Source organism: Clavelina lepadiformis, chromosome 3, assembly GCF_947623445.1.
Source record: "Clavelina lepadiformis chromosome 3, kaClaLepa1.1, whole genome shotgun sequence".
NCBI lineage: Eukaryota > Metazoa > Chordata > Ascidiacea > Aplousobranchia > Clavelinidae > Clavelina > Clavelina lepadiformis.
In genome coordinates, this window is record NC_135242.1 from 14619536 (window position 1) to 14638167 (window position 18632).

At 32.8% G+C, this 18632-nt stretch overlaps 1 protein-coding gene across 6 annotated transcripts in view; it reads right to left on the reverse strand.

Annotated features, from left to right (window-relative positions):
- LOC143449923 (uncharacterized) overlaps positions 1–18632 on the reverse strand; it is a 45048-nt gene that overhangs the window by 14999 nt on the left and 11417 nt on the right. For 5 of the 6 annotated variants that reach the window (XM_076950261.1, XM_076950263.1, XM_076950260.1 and 2 more), the window contains exons 6-10: positions 15313–15420; positions 9845–9979; positions 6772–6870; positions 4561–4692; positions 588–669 (exon numbers count right to left, since the gene is read on the reverse strand). In XM_076950261.1, the coding sequence (XP_076806376.1) occupies positions 588–669; positions 4561–4692; positions 6772–6870; positions 9845–9979; positions 15313–15420 (556 nt within the window). The remainder of the gene's footprint in view (positions 1–587; positions 670–4560; positions 4693–6771; positions 6871–9844; positions 9980–15312; positions 15421–18632) is intronic. The other variant, XM_076950262.1, reaches the window with a different exon arrangement.

An 18632-nucleotide genomic window follows, 5' to 3' on the forward strand; every position in this document is an offset into this window, starting at 1 on the left:
TATCTTGCATTGGACACATGGCAATGGGGTGATTAATCTTGTGTAACACCGAGAAGTTTTTGGCAAGGCCTCAGGTTTTTTTTTCGGTACCCGGGTACTGTCATAAACTTTTCACTCATGACAACTAACCGTGTCACATTTCGTCAAGCTCACGTTTAGCGTTCATTTATCCCAAGTACTGTAGTATGAAACAATTTTGCACGGTACAAATTGGTACGTATGTAAACCCACAGTTGCTTTTTTGGGCTAGCATTTATCGCTTTAGAAGTAGGCATGTAAGTCTATAATACGTTCAGGGGTTTCAAACAAGAAAGTTAAAATCTGCTACTGAGTGCTGGGCTGCTTAGGACTTAAGATTGTTTTAATTGAATCATAAATTGCATTTATTTTTCTGTGTTGCAACTTAGAACATATGAATTGTTAATTCTAAATTCTAGATTTTCTATCTTTATTTTAAAAACCATTAGGATTCTACTTTTGCCATCCCTGCATTTACTTTTAAAGAAAGATAATAAGATGATAACTTCATGGCCAGGGGCACTTTGAAATGAACAAAACTTTATATGCAGAAAGATTAATTGACATACCTGTAACCTTTTTCATTACCCAATACTTCACAGATTTCATAGTCTTTGCAGGGTTTTTCTGAACATTTACTTGAATTGTCCACTAAAAACACAACAATAGTACTGTAACAACTGAAGTAAAAAAATTTTTTGAGAAGTTACCTGTTTAAAAATACAATTTTATCATTTGCCGATCCAAACGACATAAAATAATCAAAAATAGCTGACAGGGTTGAGCATGTAGTAAGTGTCGGCACTCAGAAATAGAAAAAGGTTTTTGTCTCGTCACTTCACCACTACCCTTATGTAAATGGCTGGAGCAAATTTTGTCTCAATATTTTAAATTTAGCAAATCATATGCGCAATAACGAATGAAAATTCATATTGAAAGGTAAACGTTTTTTTCGTAAATTATATAACTTAGGTTCACTTTACGCATCTTAAATTAATCTGGTCAGCCATTTGTGGCATTATTACTTTGCTTACGAGAGGGATATTTTCTTTAAATTGGTAAACCATGGTAATTGAGTCTTGTTTTTTTTCTGTAACATTTGACAATCCTAAACCAGAAGTTTTGCAGTCTTTGGACGCAGTTTTGTTTGGATTTTAAATCGATGGATAGTTGTCAGTTAAGTATAAGAAAGAAAGAATTTTTCAACATTGAGTGGTGAAATTTGTAATAAAACTGAATCGCAAATTTACTGCTAACTTTGACAAAGGTGGTGGCAATTATGACGTTACAATAGAAAATCAGCATGCTTTATGGCTGACGTTTCAATCAAGTATGTGTAATAGTGATACAGACACTAGCATGCCTTTTTAATATATTACAACAAAGACATTTCGTAATTAGTTGTAGGGTAAAAACCATCCGAATTTATTGTGTAGGAAAATTTATTTGATTAATAAAAACTTGGTAACCAAAATTTGTTAGCCACTAACCCAAAATTGTTGTATGCTGAAAGCAAACAGCTTACCAATGTTGGAGTCCAGATCAACAGTTGTTGCTAATACTGCACAACAATTTTTATTGTGATTCTTAAGAACAAATGGAAACTTTTCCAGTAATTTACAAAGTGACTTTACGATTAGTTACTATGCCCACTAACTGCCAGCCAGAAATTAGCAACCGTTTTTTAAAAAGAGCGTTGCTAACATTCCTCGATTAAAAAAATTAGTGTCGCTTGTTCCAATCTTCAATAAAAATAAGCTCGCCCATTTTTTTCAGCTCTTGCTGTCGTTGTTTTTAGCAAGTCAATTTCACTCCGGTGTATTTTTAAAAACTAAAAAACGCTTTCATAAGTTGCAGTTTGCATTGTAGAACTTGTGTCTAAATGTAGCTTAATAAATGTTATGAAATTTTATGCTATCCGATGTTGAAGAATTTTCTTTTGGTAACATCTGTCACAAATGATTAATAGAACAGTGGAGTATTAAAAACCTAGAACTGCAAATGCCCACAGTCATACTCTTCACTATCAGAGCAAATATTGCTTAAATTATTATTATGTAAAGCAAATTACCAACGCTAGTAAAATGTCTGAAGAACGTTGCTACCAATACAATTGATCACAAAGTAAAAAAAAAAAAATTTTCTTGCATTCACAGGTTTATTTGTGCAAAAAAGAAGAGCAATGAGCAGATACTTCTTGGAAAAGAGTGTGCCTGTGGTTCTGCTCCTAATTTGAAAAAAAGGTGTTGCTCCTAACAGAGGAACTCGCTCAAAACTGAGTACGCTTGTGCTCAACTCTGCTACCAGCTAATGCCATTCCACAAGCAACTCATAAAATGTGACTAAACTCTAAGCCCTAACTAGTAGAAAGTAATGCATATTTTTAGTATATAAATGTCACAGGTAACTTTAAATGCGCTATTGAAGCATTTGAGTCTTTACAGGAATTACTTGTACCGAACTAGGCAAGTGTCAACAGCTAAAACTAAGCTCAATGGGCTGCAACTTAGCATCTACATTCACCAGTATAATCACACCAATCATAAGTTAGGTTACACTTAATTAACGCATGGCATCCTTGTTAGAAAGGTGTCCCTGCACTTAAATATGCCTTAAAAATACTCATTTCTGGCCGCCCACACCACACACAGTGTTTTACTTCAACTAAATTAAAAGAGCTAATTAAATGCGACTAATACTGTACTAACTTATCATATTTTTTCTGCTATGAAGATCAGGGGTCGGCAACCTTTTTCGCACTACGGACTGGCTTATATCAGGCATTATTTTGCAGACCGATTTCCAAAAAAATAACAAAAGTTTGGGGCATACAAATTTATTACAACTCATCAGTCAAAATGACACTGACTGCTTGACCATAACATAAACCCTCACTGCCTCGAATAGTTGCTATTAAAAAAACTAGACTATACAATAGCGAAAAACAAAGTCCATTGTTACAACTACATAATGAATTATGATGATTAAGCCTGTTCACTTGAATTTTGTTGGCAACGAGCACCACACTTATAAACATTCTTTCTGTGCTACTAATGTGTTGTTTCCATGCGGTCCAGTAAAACTTTCTAACAGACCGGCACTGGGCCGCTAGATGGTTGAGATCTGAAAGGTTTCACCAGATTAATTCTATGAAGACATTATTGAGGCATTTATTCAACAATATCCTTAATCTTTAAAATCTTTGGAGTTAATCGTTTCCCAAAGGTTAAATAGATTCCCAATTGATAGTAGTGACACATAGCAATTACGTTAAAATTGTTCTTGTAAAATATAAATTAATACTTGAGTTTCGTATGTGTAAAAACTTTAGGTAACATAGCTATTTGCAATCACTACAAAATGGGTAAATAATTTGGGGCTAGTAACGGTAAATACATCGATTAGCCTAATCTCACAAAAAATTAATACCTTAGTCTATAAGAACGAAATTTCCATCTCAGCGATTACAAACTTTTTTCACTGAGGTTCAAGCAATAAAAAGTTAACCATTGGCCGGGTCACTTACGACTTGTTAAGAACGCTGCTTTGCCTGCAACGTAATGAAGATTTTGAAGACCATTCAAAATGGCATTGGTGGTAAAATTTATTTTCTAACTTAAAATGCTAAGTAGTAGGCAGAGAAAAAACATTGCCCATAACCTTAAAAAATCGCACAACTGTACTGACTCGCTTGCTCCTCCAAAAGGTACCACAAACGCTAAGTTTACACAGCCTAGCAATATATCACACAAAACACTAGGCGAATTATTCTGATGATTTCATTCCAAAATTGAGTGGATAAAGGATGGCAATGCTTCAGTGTTCTTCGTGGGAACAGTAATGCGATGCGACAGAAAGCTTGACAGTCATTTTGACTCTCAGTATATTTTGATTAAAACTTGTAAAACAACTTCAAGATTTTTGCTTTATGTACATGCATTCGAAAGGTTCCTTTGGTTTTGCCATATTTGATGTAACACATAACCACACTTCATAGTTAACTGTTGTGTACAAGTTCTCCTGACAGGTGAAACCATACGAAGCAGTTGTTCTACAGTTTTGTGGTGCATAATAGTGTACCAAAAATCTGCATAATAAAGAATCATAACTTAGGTCACCTTACAGTTAACGAATGCATGTTACCACCACCAAAAGCTTGGGAAAATAATCTGAACCTGAATAAGACAGTTTTATTACAGTGTTATTATATTTTACTACAAACTCTGATTAATTATTATTAGATGTTTAAAATTTACAGGACATTTATCGCAATGGAACTTACCATATCCAAAGCAGAATTAAACAAGCAACAACAAACAAACAAAAAGAAATACAATTTGATTTTTCAACTTTTTGGGGGTTTAATTTGATTATGGTTAATTCCATTTCAAATTACATTATACAGACATACTGCAAAGATACATATGCAAAACACATTCTTACAAATAAATACATCTAAACATGCAAAGTGGATTAGTCTTTTCAAAATATTACAAAACAAGTTAAGCTTGTTCCATTATAAATTTTTAGAGCCCAACTTACAATAATCACACCTTTTTCCAGTCCATCCCGATGAACAAATACATGTGAATGAATTAAAAAAATCAATACATGTTCCATTATTAGAACAAGGATTACTTGAACATTCGTCAACTTCTTCATCACATTTTTCACCTGTTTTAATGAATGGTTTGTCGGTAAAACTACAACAATCTGAAAGGTTTGCAAGATCAAAATTTTTGCATTTTTTATAATAGTTCAACAAAATATTTGACACTGTAGTCTGATAATGACAAAGATAACCAAACAAAATGATCTTACAGAATACCTTTTGTTAAAGGAAATCAAACATCATGACTTTGGTATACAGGAGTGTATTTCGATTTTCAAACTTATGTTCAAGTATAAGTTTACACACAAAACTACTAATATTGGTCAATATTTTGTCTTTGACTCAGCAAAACAAAGAAGCAGCTTGTACAGTAAGTGCAATAACAGTGGGCATGATAGATCTTTTTGCACTGACCCTTGCCACATTCATGTAGCAAATGTAATTGCAATGCATCAGCAAATTCGAGAGAAAAAGCTAAAAGAGTTTTGTTAATTAGCCTGTTTGTTAAAGCAAAATTTACTCTTTATGACACCTGATACTGTAACTACTTCTTTCATTTCATAAATGCAATGGATCTATGTACAATGGGTAAAGCACTGCAAAAAATAAATACATGAAATTAAATAACTTTTAGTGTTGCCTGGGAACCTTAAGCTACACATCAACAGCAAAAGTGATTTATTAATTAATCATCTTCTCTTAAACCTCACTATTGTCGCAATGTATTTTCATAATCCATTGTCTTCAACAGGAATGCATACTTAAACTCGAAGGAACTCGGTAATTTTACTAAACTTGAACTGAAAAATCGATCGAATCTGAGTTTACTAACTTAGCAATCTAGAAAAAAAGATATCATTTTTCAAATTCTGGCGCAAAAACACTAAAGGCTAGCATGCTTTACCCTGTAGTGATTAGATTAGTTATTTGGTTATGGTATGTCAATATCGTTTGCTTTCTCATTACAGACCCGCTTTACAACTATAAAATAAAGAAAAATTGTGATCACTTTGAGCCTTGCAACCTAGCATGCCGTATGAGATGTTACAGATGCATATTGTCTCCTATACCACATTCTCTTCTGTAGTTCGCTTTTCTCTTTAATATCCTGGGCATGCATCATGCAAACTGTGCAGAGGGATTGATCAAGAAGTTAGAATCAACATGCTTTAGGCCTACCAAATATTACAACCAAATCAATTTTGACATGTTATTTACATTTTAAACTAATAAAATCTTTCTTTGGAACGTATTCTTTTGCCAGAGATAGAAGTTATTATACGTTTCAGTACAAAAATACTCTGACTTAACTAGATGACCATGTGTTCGTATATAAATTAAAAATTTTGCACCTGTTTAACATACATAAACCTGAGTGATTCATGCTCAATATTTCCTTACGCTACCCATATTTTAATAAATGGAAAGGACAAAAATAACATGCCACAAACAATAAGAGAGTGTGAAAAATAAACTACAATTACATTTTTCAAATGACAATTACTTTCATTTTTATTGACATTTTATGTGATATCAGACAAAAATTTTTATGACATAAAGTGGTGGTTCTGGTAACCTTTGCATGGTAACCTTTTTAAGACATCAATAATGACATAACGATATAGAGTAAGTTGCAGAACATGTGATGTTAACATAATATACCCACTAAGGGCTTGTATATAGTAAGATTTGGTAAGAGAAAGGAAAGAAAATATTCATGACCCGATGTTGAATAACCAAGATTGATAAAAAATTTGCCATTTGTGTGAAGTCGAACTTAATAATTTTGAAGAACTTGAACTTGAACTCAAACAAAGATTGACTGAGTTCGTAGGCATGGTATTAAATCTTAGTTTACTAGATGTGTGTCACTATGATTAAAGTGTAAATTAATTGAACCATGATTGAGTTAACATTTACAGTTTTATCTTGCCATTACCTTCAGTTCAAGTCTGCCATGCTTTAGACTTCACTGACAAAGCCTTTTTTTCTTTATTTTATCATTGGATAGAGTGAATTTTGATTCACTATATTCTGATGAAAGCATAAAGTAAGAGTCTGAAACATTTCAGTTTTGTAAATATACAATAAATATCTATGTATTTGTAAAGTTTTGTAAACGTAGGAATGGTGACTTTTACCTGTGAAACCATCCATGCACAAGCACTTATATTGATATGGTTCAGCTTCTTCACATATAGACCATTCATTACATGGATTACTTGAACAAGGATTGATATCTGGTTAATGGAACAATTTAGTGAATCTAAATACATCTATAAAAAAGATAAACTATATAAAACAACTTGGTGCTATCGTTAACACTTAAAATTGGTGCCACTAAGATATTGATCGCTTTCAGTATAAATGAATAAAGATAAAATCACTGATAAAAACTCAAACCTTCTTTTAACGTCTTCTATGACATAATTTAGCTTTGATCAAAGTGATTTTTCAAAATCAAATATTAAAAATTTAGTCAATCATTTCAAGCTTAGTGTGTAGTCTGGTCAGTTAATGTATTATCTGTCATACAACTTTGATAAAGTTGAAATTCCCTTTGAACACCCGGTTCTTGTAGTAAGAGTAGCTAAAGCAAAAAGAACTGTGATAACAACTGTTTATTCTGCGAACACATTATACACAAACTAGTAACAACCTGGTATACTAGCAATAATATCCACACGAATGAACAATCTTTCTTCTGCAATGACAATTGTAAAAGCTGTCACTTGTTGGCATGATCTGTAACTTATAGTTGACAAGTGTGGTAACTGACTTACATCTTGCTTAACAATGTACTATATAAAGAATTAGCAATTTGGAGTTTTGTTATGTTATGTCTGGTGTCTGTTAGTATTCGTACAAATTGAACATGTATTAGCTGAATAAAACAATCATAGCTACAACCTACAGGTTACTTTTGGTCAATACTAGGCCACATGTGATATTATTTCCCACTACGTTTTTTTAACAATTTGTAGATGAAGATAGGAACAGCAAGAGGTAAAAGTCGGCAATGAAGTTTAAATAAGTAAAACTTTTTGAATGATAGAGTAAAACATATTTTTCAAAAATATACGACAATTAGTTTAAGCAATTTTCAACTTCAGAATTTATGATGTATACTTTCACGGAGTTCTCAAAATCCAAAGCTTATCTAACGGAGTTTATAATAAAGTTTATATGTAACAACTATGTTTCGATTTTCAGTTTACTAGAGATATTTCGTTTTCATTTGTCATTAAGTTACAATTTCACACATAATGATGTGTTATGCTATCTTTCAGCAGTCCAGATGTGCCTAAACACAAATTTTTTCAATGCAAACAAGTATAAATATTCAGTGTCTTGTTACAAGTAATGAGTCTTGCTATAACCTGCCAAAAGATACAGTAGACCACGCAACGCAAGCAATGGATGAAAAGTCATGCCCAGTATGATTTTTTACTCATTTTAATACGTTAAACTTTGCCTAGAACAAACCTGTTGTTGTGTATAATGGATATCGTTTCTAGTTTCTACAAGATATAACAATGTAAAATACTTTGTAAATAACAAATCCAATAATTTCACAACGAAATTGATTACACTGGTCAACACAATTTTTGATGCACAGAAGTTTACAGCCAATGTCGACTAAGTCTTCAGCACTGCCTCCAAAACTCAACACTTTTTCTCTGTAAGGTCAAATTTTTAAGCTTTTGATTTTTCTAGTGGCGATTATAAGTGATTTGATGATGTTGGTTGATTGCATTGTGAAGTCACAAATTTTGATTTACTTAATGTCTGCTAACTCTCCAATATTGTTGATTTGAAATAACATCATAAACGTTATTGTGATGGAAAAACACGTTAAATTGCTTGGATATTTCCTCCTTTTAATCTTTTTGTGGCACTTTGCTAAGACCTTAGCACTACCCTTTCAAATCTGAATTAAGTATTGTGGAATTATTACATCATACCTTTATCTATATTGTCTCAAATCTCCTTCCTTCTGTTGCCTCATGTGGGAGTGAATAAGTACAAGAGACCTGATGTTTTAAAAAAACAACATTTGGAAGTTGATGCTTGCAGGCATTTTACACCGCCTTATTCAACACCAGGTCTTTTTTGCATAAAAAGCTTAATGACTCGGCCAGAAATCTAAATCTTTTACAACACTTCTATGGAGTTGGCTTCAAGACGCTTATATCAAGATAGTAACGAAATTGAAGTATTGAACAATACCGATCGAAATGAGCCACTATCATACTGGATAAATACCATTGGTTAATTAAACATCAATGCTTCTTTTGAAACTTATTCTCAGAGATTACTAAAGCATAAGTTTATGGCTAATGTTTACGGTTTTTGAGAAATTTGTGGCCAGCCTGCTTAATCAATGCACTTTACTGTATGGTGGGAAAATAATTATCGGAAAAATAATTTGAGAGTTTTTAAAAAAAATAGAAATTAGTGCACTATAGCAAGTAAGCAAACCTGGTGGTTAAACAGAAATTGTATTTTTGAAATCAGTGACGTTAATTCAGGTAACAGCTGGTAAAATATTCTTGGCACCAAAAAATTTCTTGTAGGCCAGTGATATTATTGACAATTGACAGTACGGTTGCTATTTAAGACTTTCAGTCTTTTTTAAATAATAATTTACTAAATGCATCGGAGGTCTGGGGAGGTGTGCTTTTTAATTTTGTGTATAATAAGGTTAATTTTGTGTAAAGCAGACATTGCATAAAAAGAATTAATATCGGTTCAGATTTGTCTGTTATAGGCAAGATATACAATATGTTATCAATACATTATGTTGTTATAACACAAGGTACATGAAATTAACTCCTTTTCTTCTAAAGAAGTTACCTATACATACTTAAGCAGATAATTAGAAAAACAATTGACTGAATTTTGCTCACTTCATGACTTTTCGTGTCTGGTCAAGCTTTCGCTTACTATGTCAATCAATATATAATCAAGCTTGACAATTTTATCAACAGTTATTTGCATTTAGAATCTATCTCCATCCAAAATATCAATTCTTGTTCAGGTAATTCAGGATCAACCAATTCTTGTATTTATATTGGTATTTTACAAATGTATTCGTGTTTGATTTTTTATCAGTGTATCTCAATGGTGCACTACGATCACAGTTGAACTCATTTATATGAAAACTACAACAGGACACATACAAAATGCTACTTCTTAACATATAAAATTCACCATAGTCGCACAATGCTCCATGCCAACTATCTGGACAAAGACACGAAAAACCACTGAGACGTAATTCTCTGCATGTACCTCCATTTCTGCAAGGATTGCTCTCACATTCATTTAGGTCTGTGTCACAAATTTCACCTTGGAATAATGGTAATAATTGCTATTGATAATAATTAGGTTAACACTGTATGTTTTCAAAATTAAATCTAATGCATGCAAAACTATGTATCATAAACTTAGTTAAAGAATAATAAGCAGGATTAATTAATTATTAAACGGATTTAATAGAACACAGAGACACACCATAAGAATGATGACCTATATCCCTTACTAATAACAACAGATATTTTGGCTCATTGGGTAGATACAGTAGAATTCAGTTAATATATCCACATCACGACCAGCCAATTTGGATGTAGTAAGTGGTGGCCATAGTATCATTTTTTCCTAAAATTGCAAATAAACAGTTCCCTAGGGGGTCAAAATGCAATCACTGTATTTATTGAACACTTCCGATGCAATAAGAAGATTGCTTAAGCTGAAATAACGAACTGCTTAAACTACAATGGTTGATGTCCTAAATCAGTCTGTTTGTTAGATGTCTATATATATACCGCTGTGACTCAGGTTTAAAAGTAAGATTCAGCGTTACCTTTTTTACCGTTTTTGATGATGATCAGTGGTGTGAAGACAGTAGGCTTATAGTATAGGAGAAGTGTTTGAGATACCCCATTATGTGTTATTGCGATAATGAAGAAGCATTAAGCAAAGCTGTTGGACTTTTTACTACTTAAGTTAAGTTGGGTTGATCGTTGAAAATATTTGTAATATGGCAAATAGCAACTTTTTCAAACTGTTATTTAATTATGATTTTTGCAAAGATTACAGCCATATTATACTCCTCTGGCAAGGAAGCACTGCATGCCATATTGGAAGATGATATATGCGAAGCTGTACTTACATTACTGTGTTGGTAACTTTAAAAAGAGAGTGTGAAATTTGCGCCAGGAAAAAGTAAAAAGGAGAAGAGCAAGCACGTTACCTACGTGTCATAAAACAATTCAATTAGTTTCATGCACAATTACTTTACTAAGCTCAGTAAAATCTCTCTCCCTCTATCTTTTTGAAACCTACTTCCGGCTCAGGAGGGGCAGGGCTAAGGGATATCTAGTCATGACCAGGCCAGGTAAGTGATGCAACTGTACCACCTGGTTCTTGGTCGATCCGTTGGTGTTTTCCCAATTGGTGTGGCAAGCATAACTTGGTTTGCAAGTCTTTCCTGAGGTATTCTGGTGACAACCAAACCATCGTAGTATGAACATTTTCAGATTTTTGGATTTCCTGTGCCACGCAATTGACCTGGTAGCAATACGTCATAAGCCCTTCTTTAAAATCCCATTTCTGAAGTCAGCACTGGTGAGCACACTTTTTGGGTATTTATCTAAGATTTATGACCATCTTTGTTAATTGGAAGGAAAACTGACTCAAAAGTTGAGAGCATCATTCTTAGACAGGTCTTGATTCATGATAACTAAACATTGAAGCTCACGCATGACTTCAGTAGCATTACCAATTTGGGTGTCAATTCAGTATTCTGCCTTCCATCAGTCCTGAATTGCACTCCAAGATATTTGAGCTTCTCTACCTGTTTCAGTGTTTCTTCGCACACTTGCAGTGAGCATTGACCAGAATTGGTTGAGACCCCACTGGCCAACAAACCATGAGTAGGATCAGCTTAGCAACATGCTATACTGAAAGCACAATCAGTGCATGGAGTAGGCTAAATGTAATGGCTCTATAAAAAATGTTGTAGCTAACGGGAAGACTTTGTATGTGTCTTAATTTCATCAGTGTTTGATCAGTGTCATCAGCTTAAATTAATATGTCATGTGATAACATATGGAAAGAAATTAAAAAGATAATATAATAATTGGACACAAACTCAGTTAATTTAAGCTAATGTTTAAACCTTGAGCGTTACTTTTGGTAACGGCTATATGTATTATGTTTGAAATTTATGAAACATGTTATTAGAATAAGAAGAAAAAACGTTTAATTAAAATATATCATAACTCTTTAGCTAAACGCAAACAAAAATTTTCAAAAATTTTTATTGATGTTTGTCAAGACGAAATATTAAAGTAGCATTCGAAAACTATAATTGGAAAAACATAATTTTAAGAAATTAAAGAGTTAGCAGTTTTAACAAGAACAATGCAATGTCTTTACAAGGCTATGTAATAACGACATTGCTTTAATCAATGTAGTATAACAAAGACGTTTTGCATCACAAGTGAAGATGCATCGAACTATATGTGGACTAGTTGTAAATAGGCTAAATAAAATTACATAAATTTAATAAAGCAATTCAGAAAGAGAACATTTTCCTTAGCAGAGGAGATTTGCCATCCAGAGTTGGTGGGCCCTTTAGTTTGTTCATAATTATAATTGGCTATTGTTTCTTCACACTAAATAACCATTTACCTATACAGTTTGTTTCATTAGATTTTTGTTCATAATAATCCATTATTTGAACACAGTAAAGAACAATTTGCCTGCATTGGAATCGAAAATGGATGTATTAAGTAGCGGTTGTATTGATCTGGGTTTGTATAATGGGGAATGAATTGAAAAATTCCGTCCTAAACAATTCGAATGTGATAAGTACTTGGTTCTGTTAACCATGGAAGTATTAATATGATCCTACTGTAATAGAATGTTTCAATGCTTCTGCTTATTTAAATTGTATGCTTATAACTGGTTGGGCCATTTTGCAAAACTGGGTCAAGTGGGTTTTCCATAAAATGCTGTGGTGGATATAAATTTGTCACTACGCAAATCTCAAGAACATGTAATTCTTAGAAATACTTGTAATTACTCAATTTGTTACAATAAAATTTTAAATCTAGCTTACTAATAATAATAAATACTTACTCGTATTAAAAAATGAACGTGCATTTCATTAATGAAATTAAACAGTACCATAAATTTTAACACCAGTAAAAATGGTTTGACAGAATCATATAATGCCAGCAGCAAATATCAGAAAGTAATGCGGCATTGCAATACAACCGGTACAAGTGAGTGAGTGCTAGAAACGTAGTACTGGTGCTTTCATTAAAAAAAGTATGCTTCTCCCAATTACTCAGCTAAATTGATAAATGGCCACGATGTGCTTTTCTTATTTTTGTGTGGAAAGTGCATGAAATGCCAATTATAATGAGAGGCATGTCCAAAAACAAATTAAATTAAATTTTCCTTTATTCCTTCTCGTGCAGATCTGATCATTTCTAATGTTATTAGTGCAATAACTTATTATTACTGTTCTATTTTGTGTGTTTAACAAGTGCTGTGATATATTTTGATCACTATACACTAACCAGTTTTAATTACGTTTTATTATTATTTAATTTTAATTTAATTTTGCAACGGTTTTAATTACTTCCGAATTGCGTCATTCATACTACAATGCTCAATGCGTTAGTTCTGATATTGCGAGTCTGGTATTAACAGTCTAGTGAATGCAACTCTATTCTGTGTTCTGAAGGATAGTAAACGTATCATTGAGAGTCATTAATAAATAATTTTTCAAGACATCGACAGTTTGGTTCTGGTATTGTGATGCTTAGCTCGGCTATCAGGGGTTAATGAACTTGCTTTTAAGTTATCAACGGAGTAAGATTAGAGAACAATCGATCAACAAATAATTAATTAACAACAGTTTACAACCACAACAACAGTTCACAACCCCAACAACACTCCTCAGTTAGCACAACCCCAACAACACTCCTCAGTTAGCACAACATATTCCTAGGTAGGTGATTAGTAGGGAGTAATGTTTATTTTTAGCATAGGAATGTTACAGATATGACACTATATAACAGGGGTGGCCAAACTGCGGCTCTTTGAGCCTTTAATTGCGGCTCTTTAATGAATTTGCATTGTTGAATTAGACATGCATTTTCCCGGTCTAGACGAGTTGTTTGATCAGATTATGAAACAATGCGTTCTATCACACGTAGTAACAATGGACTCATTGTTAGTAATAATCAAATTACACTCCAAAAAGGACATTATTGTACAGAAGTGTGCTAACTTGTACACTGTAGTTAAGTAAACTGTCAGTTTGAAGCTGTACCTCAGGGCTGACCTAGTTTTAAGTCTCGGTTACGATTACACTAATAATTGCAAAAAGAGTTGGTGAAGACTCATAGTATCACCACGCAGCACTAATGTTAATCAATAGCTACACTTCGTTGTGAGTGAATAAATTCGTATTTTTATTGTGTTTGTGTTGCGGCTCTTTTAAAGCTCGAATTGGTAATAAGCGGCTCGAGCATGAAGCAGGTCTGGCCACCCCTGCTATATAACATGGTAAAGCATTTTTGTTTTATTGTATTTACCAGTATAGGACTAGGGTCGTGCCAAAACTGAGTTGTAGCTTGGCATCTACATTCATCAGTACAAATACATCAGCTTTAAGCAAGCTTAGGGCTAATGTAATGCAAATATACCTGTTTTACATCTTAGTACGTTTTAATTATTCTTGGCCACACAAAACATTCTACCTATACTGGATCCACATAACTGAGTCATGCCGATTATTTTATTATTAAATGTAATAAAGGCCATCATCTACATCTTAATGTATTGATGAATTTGTAGTTTTCACCAATTAATTATTTATGCCACTAACTTCAACATATTGGTGTAATTCCTGTCTATTATACTTACTGACAAGTAGTTTTCGATTTAAGGCCAACTTGTTTTTAGACTTGCCCCTGGTTTTAAAAAAATACATAAAACTGGTTTCACTTGTCTAGTTAAATCACATTCCAACTAATGGCTATTAATCACCAGAAATAAGATATCCTGATTTCAGACTAACAAAAAGTTTAGTTTTTATTGCACTGGGTTACCAAATTTTTAGTAAAGTTATTTTTTCATAAAAGAATGTTGAGAAGCTGGTTAAGAACAACTATGGTGAAAAAGTGGTTAACAGAAGATTTAAATGGAGAAATAGATGAGAATGGAACACCAGATTTGCGATAATTCAATTTTGTTGTATATGATGAATGCAGCATATATACACTACAGTATTATAAATCTAAACTGGCATAAATTTATTCATCAAAGTTATATAATATTGAAATGCGAATTTATTAAAGTTTGTTAAAGCTATAATTGATTATACCCAAAGAATGTCATACTTAAGCAATGGATGTCAGTGCTTAAAAAGACCCTTATTGGCAAGAAGATAAATAAACATAGTTTCTAAAACAACCTTATTAAAGTATAAGTGGGAAACAGCTTCCAGCATTTCGTATGTGATCATGAAAGGGATAACCTTAATCTGGTTAATGGTAACCAATCTCTCCCACAAACAAAAACTATGTTTCACAGAGTAAAAATTCAACTTTTATGTGTAAATGCAACACTAGTCCTAAACTTGAAAAAATCTCAAAAAATACCTGTATATCCTTCAAAGCAAACACATTTATAACCAAGATTGTCAGATGTTAATTCACAATTGCCTTGATTGCACGGATTTGATGAGCATGGTGCAAAGTCTGATATAGCTACAAAGTACATCAAGAACAGGACACAATTAACATAGCCATCAATCAAAATTAACAATAAAAATATCTTGAACCAATTGCTAAAACAGGAGTGTAAAGATTTATTTCCAAAGTGTATGCGCCCCAAAGTTGTACTGTATATAAGATCGTTCAAAAATAATTAATTCAAGTACATTTAAACAAGTTTTAACAACACATTTTATGGAACACTGAGAAGTTCTTATTAACGAAATTGACAAATTGTTACACTTTCAAATATATTGACCAGGACAACTATTGTTAATTAATTCTGTTAAATAAACTTGCAAGGGAGCAATGATAAACTGATGCAAAAAATTATAGCCTACTATAGTTTTTCATGATAGAGTGAAACAAAATGGGAAAAATCAAATACATCGGGAACATGTAATGGTAATATAACCTAAATTTATTATTTAATTCATATTATTGTGGAAATAAAATTATCAGAACGCTTGTACATGTGTTTAAAATTAACTTCTATTAAAGTTTTAAAAACAGGCTTTTTTAAAATGGGCAGAAGAAACAAATTACTTGGTCATAAGTTTGTTAATGACATGCTACAAACCCACTGAAAAACTTTTTAAGTGTGCAAAAGTTCTTTAACTGTGATGGTCGATGTAGCTCCTTGCTCTTTAACAAGAGTTCAACATTTAGAGGCTATGTGAGTTTTAAGAGTTATGCAGGGGTGACTCCTCATATTTCAAAGGAAATGATATTTAATTTAGAAGTTAGCAAAAAGGTCTAAATCATTCAAGAGTATTTTCGTGAAAGCCTTTGATAAAAACAAACTAAGGGATGTTCGCAGAGTTGATTTTCATCGTTAACAAATGACATCACAAACTCTCATAGCAAGCATAGTATTTGCAAGAAGTATCTTGTGATTTAAATAACATACAAGAAAAATGCTATACCATCATTTATGCCAGTCAAACTCATGCCCCACTAATTATGCGTACAGCAGTCACAGTAACAAATTGCTATTACAAACACAAGTAACAACAGCAATCTTGGAACTGCGCTTGAGAATAAGGATAACATGTTTAAAAATTAAATAACTAGGCTAAGCTCATGACTGAATGCATAAGATCAAGCGATAAATGTTTTTGATAAAGCAGCAGCCAGCAGGAAAAGGAGGTTACAGGTACGGAACAGTAGGCCGTAAATGTAAGTGTAATGTTTGAAATATTAAACGCTAAAGTATCATGTGTTATTCCACTTACGATAGAAACCATGGGCACGGTGGAAAACGCGCAAAAATCGGAAAAGTACATGTGTGACAACCAGAAGGTGTGTTGAAAGTCTGAACATCGTTTTTGTCGACTGCAACAGTTAAATCATACTTAACACAACAAAACATTCTTCTTTCGAATCGTGAAACTGTTTTTGCATTAACAGTAGCAATAATTTAAGAAATTGACTATTTGTAAGCCCAACTCCTGTTCATCAAGCATCTTTCAGTAAACAAGCATCATCACCCAATGTTGCAAAGGTGAATGTGTAAAATGTAACAATCTGATTCTGACAAAAAATTGGCAAATGTAAATTCTGGCCTTTGTTATCACAACTAAGCTCTAGACTCTAGAGGTAGGTAAGCCTTGATCTTGCTTAATAGTGTCCGCCAAGCTGGTTAAAAGTTATTTGTTTCTTAAACTTTTACTAATGGAGAGTGAGGGGATTCGTGAAATTTCAAGAAGTATACCAGAAGTTAAATGATGCCAAAAAGGTTGAAAAGCAGTGAAATAAAGATTTACAAATAAAATCTCACCACATCACTAACAACATTAGTACTGTACACGAACACTTGGTGAATGCTCTTTTTATAGAATACAACATACTTTAAAAGAATTTTAGTTTCATTATTCAGGTGTACTACAGTATTTTAGGTTATGGCAGGTTAGTTCATAATAACTATTAACAATATTTTTTATGGCTAAAATTGTCAATTTTTATTGTACTTCCCACTTCAGTGTTAAGGGTTAGCGGCTGACCGGCTAATCTATCATCTAATCTATCATCTTGTTTTAAAACAGTTGTTCCCAACCTTTCTACACCGGGGGACCGGTGAAGATTTTCAAAAAATTTTCGCGGTTCGGCAACAAAAGATTGTAGTGAATAGAACAGATATTTCTAATTTTTTTTTAACCAAAGTTGTCTTTTCTTAATACAGTATAATGCAAGATTTTGGCATAAGCTATGTATTTAAGACAAAAAATTAGAGCAAAACGGCAATCAAATTAACTCAAACAACATAATGTTAATCCATTTACATAAAAAATCAATGTTAATGGGAAATTTGTATTACAAAATTTTTGAAAGCTATACACAGTTTATGACGAAATAATCATAAATGGCACAAAATCTACAACATTCTAGGCCATCGGAAGGTTAGCTTTTATTATAAAACAATTTTTCGGTATCAACGAAGGTGAGATACGTCAGTTTCACTGCTGTGAATCACCCAAGTGTAAAATGAGTTTTACAAGGAGTAACAGCTTTGCAATGCTTATGACTGCGTATTAAAATTAGCTAACCAGAAAGTAAGATACTTTGTGGACCAGCGGTTGGTAACCGCTGTTTTAAAACATTTTTTCCTTGTATTCTGTGAGTTTTAAGCCCTTGAAGTTTTGCTGCACTTTCTTTTATATCATAAGTGTTTAATATGATGCTTGATTGTGTTGAACTGATTAGCATTTTATTTTTGACCACGTCCCTTTCAGTGGCAAGAAATGTATGATATAACAAAAAACAAAACCATATATAAAGATAAAATTCCTCATTGAATACTTTTGAGCTTCATGTGATCTTCCTCTATAAGCAATTAGCTTACTGTGGCAGAAAAGCTTGAGGGCCTTTTGAACTATAGCAAAGAAAACTTTAAAAGGTACAAAGTAGAGGTCCCCAACCTATAATTCATGAGACAAATTTTTACAGCCAGTGGTAGCATCTTGGAGTTGCTTTATAATGCAGCCCGTAGTACAAGTAATTTTGATCCATCTTAATGTCACAAATTAGCATCATATTTATTCTATCTTAAACAATGACTAAGTAGTTTTTGGTGTCATTTTGAGGCTTACATTTTTATCTTATGTTGCAGTGTGGCTTGATACCTCTTTTCATGTTGCTTACAATCAATCCACAAATACAGTCGACTCCGCTTAATTCGGACACTTTGGTTCCGCTCACTTTTGGCC